The sequence below is a fragment of the Asterias amurensis genome, chromosome 9 (assembly GCF_032118995.1).
Source record: "Asterias amurensis chromosome 9, ASM3211899v1".
NCBI classification, from domain to species: domain Eukaryota; kingdom Metazoa; phylum Echinodermata; class Asteroidea; order Forcipulatida; family Asteriidae; genus Asterias; species Asterias amurensis.
This window is the reverse complement of record NC_092656.1, coordinates 13,820,606-13,829,725: the sequence shown is the minus strand read 5'-3', so window position 1 is coordinate 13,829,725 and position 9,120 is coordinate 13,820,606. Positions and strand designations below refer to the sequence as shown.

The window sequence follows — 9,120 nt, the reverse complement described above, 5'->3', positions numbered from 1 at the left end:
CAGTATCTTAGTTAGGAAGACCACCAGCATAAGCCTTTTTGAGGTATGGCGGACACAATGCTACAACACTGTAAAGTTGTGGTAAATTTGTGCGTATTGACCATAGAAATAGAACGTTTGTTATTCAGTGAAGTGCGCATTTTAGGCGACGCAGCGTTTACACGTAAACCTAATGACCACCAACATGGTGAGTGTGGCGTATCACGTCCACCATACCTCAAAAAGGCTTATGGGACTGGATAGCTCAGTTAATAGAGTGCAGGTACATTAATTTGGAGGTCATTGGTTCAAGTCAAGCTCCACTAAATTTCTTTGTTTTTTCGAAAGCACAAATCAGTATTATTATTGTTCTCTTACACTGCATATTAACATCATTTAGAGATAAATGTCATAATTCAATACATGTACTTTTATAGTCATTTGCAATTCATATTATTACTTTTAATTTCAGCTTATACTACAATTGTTTTGCATCGATCATTTCTAGACCTTATTGACAAACAAACACATTATCTCATTTTGCAGTAGTGAGCACAACCCCATACTGTGAAGTGGCCATTATGGATTATAACAAATAACCCTCAATTCCTTATTTCAATATTTTGCTTAACACCTGATGATGTATTTTTGATGTTTTGATGAAAAAAATAATTGTAGATTCATTTTTACGGTTTGACACAGTGTCAAACGGTTTGACACAGTGTAAAACAGTGTCAAATCCCCTGGATTTTATTCAGTCATTAACTATTGTTAATTTTATGGATTGTAATATAACATCAATTCCTGTTCTCAAGGGGAATTTTTTGCTTACAGTTTTGAATTCCAGGTTGAGGTAATGTTTTTATCATTTTTACTATTTATGCCAATTATTGATTGTTATAATCAAATCAAATTTGGCCTATCGGCCTCGAAATGTGATATTAACAAAATAAAACAAAATAAAGTGAAGGATGACACACAACATGTCTTAGGGACCTGTTGTTGTAATCTACCAAGCACTTGAACAAAGAACAGACAAAATGAAAACCAGAAAACATTGAGATCATGATCTTACCATCGAATGTGCTTTCACAGGGGGGATGAAGTGCACTGGGTTCTCTGAAGGATTGAACCCTCCTTGGCCTTATCATAGGTGGACTCCTGCAGGAAATCATACCAAAAGATTAAAATATGTCTGCCTCTGCTGTCACCCTTTCAAGTCACACGTGACATTATCCCCCATCAAGTCACCAATTTTTCCCTTACAGACGCCCATTTTCCTCTACCAGTTCCCACATTTCCCCAAAACAAGTTACACCATTACCTCAAGATAAACAGATAAAGATAAACAGATAAACATTATAAAACCAAGAAGCAAGTGAACATGCCCATAAATATACATGTATATAACAACTATAAACAGAAACAAAAACTTCATGAACCCTTCAAACATAAACCTACTAAAAACTTAAAGGAGTCCTAAGAAGGAGGAATAAAGTAGAACCATTGACCAAACAGTAATAGACCTTTATCATGGTGCAGCCATCTTGAATTTCTCCAATTGATATCAATGTTACCAAACCGAGGCTGGAAGAACAGAAAAAGTCTGGTTCCTAATTGCAAAATGATTATTAGCATTCATTATTGTCATTCGAGACTAGTAACATTATGACCAAGGTCGAGGCAGAATGGTAAAGGTCTATACACTTCATGGATGCAGACAATGCAGAACAGTTAAGTAAAAGAATTAATTAAAATAAAGGAGTAATAAAATAAAAGGAATGGACAAAAAGTTAAACACATTAAGAACCTGGCTATTCCAAAGCACTTTTATGATTAATTTAAAAATTAATCAATAATTCCAAAGTACTTTTATGATTAATTTAAAAATTAATCAATAAACAGAAATGCCATGTCTCAGGTTATACATTATTGCGGTGTTAAAGGCAGTGGACACTATTGGTAAAGCATAAAACCTTACTTGGTAACGAGTAATGAGGAGCTGATGATAGTTTAAAACATTGTGAGAAATGGCTCTCTCTTAAGTAACATATTTTACGACAAAGAAGTAAATTAGATGGTCTCAAAATCAAGCATCTGAAAGCAATGACTTTGTGTGACAAGGGTGTTTTTTCTTTCATTACGACCAATTGAGCTCAAATTTTCACAGGCTTGTTATTTTATGCATATGTTGAGGTACACTAAGTGAGAAGATGGTCTTTGACAATTACCAATAGTGTCCAGTGTCTTTAAAATGTACATGTTTTTGAAGGTACGGTTTTACTAGAGATGTATAATGTGGAGAGTATTGATGAGTTCTCACCTTGCAAATGTTGGCTCTTCTCTACTCAGACTCCGACTCTTCTCTAGTACCTCCTTTTGTGTACGACCACTATTAATAAAAACCAAGGATTATTCAAGGTTGTTATAGAAAGTATTAGACAATTATTTTGAGTAAAACAATTTTTTTTACTAGATTTGGACTTAGAGTGGAACGCTGAAGGCCATGTACATGTAACTCATGGCAATTTACAGACAACCAGTTCCAGGCAATCTCCAACAAGACATTCTCATTTCAGTTTTATCACTATTTTTCCTAGGGTTAGTGAGTTACAACTATAACGATACACTGTGTCTCTTGAGCTGCCAACATGGCCAATGTGTTCCTTGTGGATGCGGTGCAGTTGGTTGCCTTGAAGTTGCCTGAAAAAATTACCCTGTGTGACAAGGCCTTAAGACTATTGGATTAAAATACTGACGGTCTACCAACTGAGCTATCTAGCTCTATATTGGTCGTCTCCCTTAAAGCCATTATACACTTTCGGAACAGAAAAACAAATAAAAGTTCACAGATTTACAAAAACTTACAGGGTTTACAGAAGGTAATGGTAAAAGACTTCTCTTGAAATATTATTCCATAATATGCTTTACTTTTTGAGAGAACATTAAAACAATTATCAATTCTCGACAACGAGAATTACGGATTTATAGTAAACACATGTCATGACACTGCGAAACGTGCGGAAACAAGGGTGGGTTTTCCCGTTATTTTCTTCCGACTCCGATGACTGATTAAGCCTAAATTTTCACACTGTTTACCGAAAGTGTCCACCATCCACTGGCTTTAACATTCATCGGTGCCAGTCAGAAGCCATACAAACATTTTAACTGCCATATAGCCAAGGATCAAACCCAAATTTACAATACAACTCGGGAAGTAGTAGCCAGGGGATAAACTTTTTTTTAAATGTCGGGTAAAAACAACCAAAACCTGACATGGTTCCCAAGTACATTGGTTCCCATTGCATCGCTTCTGATTGAATAGGTTGCACCTTTATGTCATTAGGCTGTATGTTTTACTAAAAAAAAATATATATACTGGTGTTTTTTCCACTTTTATTTCTTAAAACAGATCATGACTTGTATCATCTTGTGGCCTACATGTGTATTTGTCAAAAAGTACAAATCAAAAAAACAATTGCGGGTAGATGTGTTTCATAATTTGCTTATTGAATGACACATAATATTTTGACCTCTGACCTGAATCTGAAGCGGCTTCCTCTGAAGAAACCACCTGATGTGTGGCTGGATACCTCACTGGATCGTCTAAACCTATAGAGGGCCGAATACAATGGAGTCAAATAAATGAGGTAGACATAAACTCAGAATTCATGCACAGACACTAATCTGTACCAGTGCAGTGTCCATGTTTGGTAAAATCAAGTGCTGAACAAAATCAACATAGGCTAGTCAGCGTCTTAGTGCCCTTTTGAAAAGCCAAAATGTTCACCAAACTAATGTCATTGCTTTTCATAAGTTATTTGAAACGTATTCATCATTGTTAATGTTCACTAAATAAACCTTACGCATTGATTTCATCCAATTAGCTAATGTCATCCCACCACCATCTTCAAGGAAAAAAATGCAAAGAAAAGTTTGCGCGACACACAGGTTGGACCACAAAGCAACCACTCCCTGAAGGCGCCAGACTGCAGTGACACCATATGCATAGACCTTATCGCCAATAATCTTAAGCTCATTAGGCGTTGAATGAGGTACATTCTGGTTTGGCTAGCAATCAAGTTTTATCGCTAGCTAGACTGTTATGCACCTCATTCAACAGTTAGCGCTTGCGCAGAGGGTATTTACAAAAAGGTCTATAAGGGCTTATATCAAAAACTTTCCAGACACAGAGACTTTCAGGGCGTTTCATTTTCTCACTGCAAAATGGTATAAACTCACTTGAAGACCAATTTTTCAGAAAAATACAGTATACAAGTGTTGTGCGCTGTGATACTGAAAGGGTCCGTGTTATTGGCACACCCGTAAGAGGGTAAATGGCACCCAAGGTAAAGCTGAGGGTGCCATTTACCATCCCCCCCCCCCCCCCCCCCCCCCGAGTGTGTAAAAAACAATGGACCCCAATGGTATCACAATGTGAATGATTTTGTGCAACATTTACTTCAATTTCTTAAATTTAGATGCAGTCAAGTTTAAGAAAAATTTGACAGTGTTACCTGGTTACATTATAAAAGAAAAGCAAAGTTTCAAACAAGCGTATCACCACTTCCTCATTTTTTAACCAACATCACAATATGTTCATAAAAGCACATTTCAATACAGAATTAAGCTATCCAGCCTTTAGCTTAAATAAGAATTCAAAATCTGGTCACAAGCGGAAGGATTTATTCAATATGTTTCGGTTGAAGAAGGATATCAAAATCGATAATATCTAAACCGCACTCCCATAACAAGTCCCTGAAAACGACTTTGCTACAAATCTCAGACAGACACTTCCTGCTTGTAATGGTTGAACTCCATTATTATTATTATTTCAGGCTGCTAATAAGCAAATCATTTCTCTCTCCATGGTTTGTTAAAACTCACATTTTCATCTTGCGTACCAAAGTTGAGCTTTTTACGCCAATCATTTTGAAAAATGACCCAACAGTTTTGGAATATTTAAAACATAAAAAGCTAACTCTTGCGACTATCTAATACTGAAGGGTCTGGGGTCAAATGAAAGACGATAGTTATTTTCTTCTTTTACATACCTGGCAGGTACATGTAATGTACATTCTATTTCCCAAGGAAACCTAGCTGCTGGGCTCAAACCATAACGTAAGGCCCCAAAATACTATTATGTTCAATAACAAATTTATTAACTTCATGCTATCATCAGGAGTACACACATAAAGATATTCAACCTGGGGTTTCAAAATTGATTCTTGACCAAACCAAGTGATCCTTACACATTCAGAAACAATCATGACAATACACAATATTCCTAATTACACCACAGGATGGCATTTTTGTACACAAGAGGATCTGCTTCAGGCCTTAGTATACTTCCATGCATATGGGAAAGATGATAAAAGACATGCAGGATGCATCATGATGGCATTTGAATAGGATAAGAATGGAATTTGAATAAGTAGTGTTATTGTTATAGATAAACCAAGCAAACTGTTACATGTATTTCCTTAAATTCCTTCACCAATATTACAAAAGGCAAAAAATGGTTAGTGTTCCCAATGCAAGATTTGTAACACTGGAACAGCAGGTTTATTTTGAATGGGAGTGGGAACATGATAGTGCGGAGTGGGTGTTAGGCAAGCATGATGATCTTAATGTATCTTTGCCATGCAGGAGTATTTTTTACCCTAATAATAGCGATGATCTACGACGACGTCGACTACCTGGACTACATACAGATAGAACAAAGTATTTGGATTCAATGCATTGTTATATCACTTTACAAGTATAATAGATTAATACATACACTTAGCAATGACAATGATAAGGCTGGAAATCCATATTATTTGTGATGCGGTCAAGCTAAATGAGTCATTTTTGCGGAAATATCACTATGAAGAATCAAGCCAAACAGACCATCAATTTTGTTATAATTTAAATCCAAAAAAGGCCTATTCTACATTGGCAAGTTCCTTCCTGATAAATAAAATTTAAACAGATGAATGATAGTATGTCGATGTTGCTCAATAAACAACAGGACTTTAAGGTCCTTATTTTCTCAGTTTCATTCTCTCGCATCTCTTGGTGTTTCTACTCTCACAACTTTTTGAACAAAAGACGGTAACAACATGTGGTTTTAACAGCATCGAAGAATGCTCTTTTCTAATGCACCCAAAATGTAAAAATAGTTACCTGGTTCGACAAGCGACTGATTTTTATTGACCCCCATCACATTTGGTGTGCACTCAAGGCATTGTGCAATGTGTGTCAAAGCATGGAAGAAGAAAATCTTCCTCCATGGTCAAAGTAAAACTGACACATTGTACAGTCTTCCAGATTGCACAATCCACTCAAATAACTACACTCCACGGAGTGATTGTGATGGAAGACGGATTAGAACACACACAATGCTGACAGAGCAATGGATTTCTAGCCTTCAATCAAAATTCACATTGACACTGGCAGCCATTTATATTATTAACACATTGCAATGCTGCTACTATGCGTGTACATCAGCAACAAATTAATAAATAAATAAAATAAAAGAATTAAAATTAAAAGGGCACTGTACATGTAAGCTTTGGCAGAAGTTCTTCTCTGACATTCCACATGTTTCAGAACTAAATTGCAAGGGTGTAATTTCAAGAAGTTTAAAACACAGAAGACGTTGATAATAACTATTGAAAAACTAAATTTGCAAAATACTTTGCAAAGGCCTGTATACCCTTGTGACATTTAACCATGTTAGATTAGGTTAATGAACTGTTTTAAAGTTTCTCTTCCAGTTTTAAAGGTTTCAGTTGAAGATCAAGTGTTCTGTTTATTGAAAATTGTACTGACCAAAAGATAAAACCGAAGTCCACTAAGTGATGTTAAAAACAAAATAATTTTAAAAAAGAGGTCAATACTAAACAAGAGAGTTAAGTATTGAAATAAGACCAAAAGTGAAACAAGTAAAAGACTTATGATCAGAACTAAGCTTGAGAGAGCTCAGTGGAATTGAAAACAGAGGTAAACACACTGTGTAATTTGTATTCATATTCCACTCACTAAGCTCACCTGTAATACGACAGTAATACTGCACATGTAAATCCCATGACATTACGGTCATTGTGTGGTCGGGTACGTCTTCATTTTTTATCAATTGCCCATATGTTTATCCCCCACAGGTGAATGAAACAAGGACATCTGGTTGCTATGGTTACCTTTTCATATATTCAGAAAGAGGATACAGGACTTTGGGTTTCAAATTGCTTCCTTTCTATTTGCATCGCCTCTATTCATCTTAAGATGTTAAAGTCACCTGGAAATAGAATTTTTTTTCTTTCAAACATAAGAGTATATGCTTACGAACAATAAAACAATTTGTTTAGTAATTGTTTGTCGCGATTTATATGTTTAAAAAATATATAAATTTGTTTGGGGGGCTGACTCCGCCTACCCCTTTTGTGACGTCAATCGAGGCAGACTTTGCCTGCAATGCGTATAGTAAACACATGTGCAAAATACATGTACGTCCAAGTCGTGAGTTGGTACATTTCAAAAAGTGTTTTTCTGCATTCAGCAGCAATACACCTAGTCGGCATTGCCGGAAAAAAACCTTTTTTTTTTTTTTGAAGCGTACAAACTCACGACTTGGTCCGTACATGTACTTTGCAATTGTGTTTACTCTACGCATTACAGGCAAAGTCTGCCTCGATTGACGTCACGAACAGCGCCCTCTCGGGTCGGGGTCTACTATTAAATTTGTAAATAACATAAGAACTGATTTTTTTTTAAACCTTAGTTAACTGTTTATTCACATTCCACTCATCAAAACACATATATTAGTGACAAAAGCTTTATGTTGAAAAAATACCATTTCCAGGTGACTTTAAGTTTTGAGTGAACTTTCTCGAGAGAGGCTCCAAATACAAGTGACTGTCTCTTTTTATGACGCGATCAACCATGAAGATGAATTGGCTAGAATTGAAACGCTAACTGTTTGGCATTTCAAGTGGTTATTGGCAACCTGTATTGCTGAATCGCAATGAAAGACACATTACTGCTTGACACAATGTCTGATCCTGCAATTGCTCCTAATTATACTCTATCCTATCAATAAAGATAAATAATTTAACTTCATCAAAGGGGACGGCAATTAGTTCCCTCACAATATTGCTTTTTTGTAAAGCTCCTTATAAATACTGTAAAGGGTTCTAGTCACTTAAAAAATGCTTTTCTGGTCAACGTTCTTTGAGATTGTCAGAGATTTTTCTGAGGCTCAGGCTTCTAATATTAAAAAGATCTTACCCAAAACTAGAAAAGGTACTCATCTAACACATCAAAAGTGTCATGCTTTATCTTAAAAAAGTACAGTACGCTTTGCAACTGTTATAAAAGGGAAATTAAAGCTTTTCAAATTGTTGCCCATTTTTTTTAGAAATGTCATTAATTTAGATTATAGATACTAACTCAATATCTCCTAAATTTGACAATGTTTTTATTGACTAGCAATTGTACCCCTTGCTTTATCTTTAAAAAAGTACAGTATGCTTTGCCAGTGTTATAAAATGGAAATTAAAGCTTTTCAAATTGTTGCCCATTTTTTATAGAAATGTTATTAATTTAGATTATAGATACTTACTCAATATCTCCTAAATTTGACAAGCAATTGACCCCCTTGACTTACTTTAAAACAATATTTGTATGCTATTGTATTCATTTCTGTTTAAACTCTTTTGTTCTTTTTGTTTCACACTATAAGTTTTTATGTTTCATTGACTTATTTTATTTTGGGGAATCAAATTGTCTTTAGAAATCTGATGCCATGCATGGTTATTTTTCCTTAATTATGTCTTAGGGTATATCAAATAATTGGTTTGCATGACCACATTTATTTCCACTTTCAAGCTTACAACAAAATAAACATACCAACAATCGACCTGCCACATTTCTACATCAAAGAGAAAAAAAGAAATACACAACAAGTGATAGGGTTTTTGTTAATCTCTTTATAAATACTAGCGAGATGCCGCGCTTCGTGCGGCAACCCTGCTAGAAAACTCTACGTATAAAATGCTGCAAGTGTAGCGTTGTGTACAGGGGAGGGTTAAAGTGGCTGGGCAGGGTCACAATACAAATCACTCTGGCAAACCACCCATCCAAAGTTAAGACGAATCTTAG

The 9,120-nt window shown here is 35.6% G+C and overlaps 1 protein-coding gene across 2 annotated transcripts in view; it reads right to left on the bottom strand.

The window, feature by feature from the left end:
• LOC139941332 (FERM domain-containing protein 5-like) overlaps positions 1-9,120 on the bottom strand; it is a 35,400-nt gene that overhangs the window by 7,469 nt on the left and 18,811 nt on the right. The window contains exons 9-12 of one of the 2 annotated variants that reach the window (XM_071937773.1): positions 5,642-5,683; positions 3,520-3,591; positions 2,303-2,371; positions 1,055-1,140 (exon numbers count right to left, since the gene is read on the bottom strand). In XM_071937773.1, the coding sequence (XP_071793874.1) occupies positions 1,055-1,140; positions 2,303-2,371; positions 3,520-3,591; positions 5,642-5,683 (269 nt within the window). The remainder of the gene's footprint in view (positions 1-1,054; positions 1,141-2,302; positions 2,372-3,519; positions 3,592-5,641; positions 5,684-9,120) is intronic. The other variant, XM_071937775.1, reaches the window with a different exon arrangement.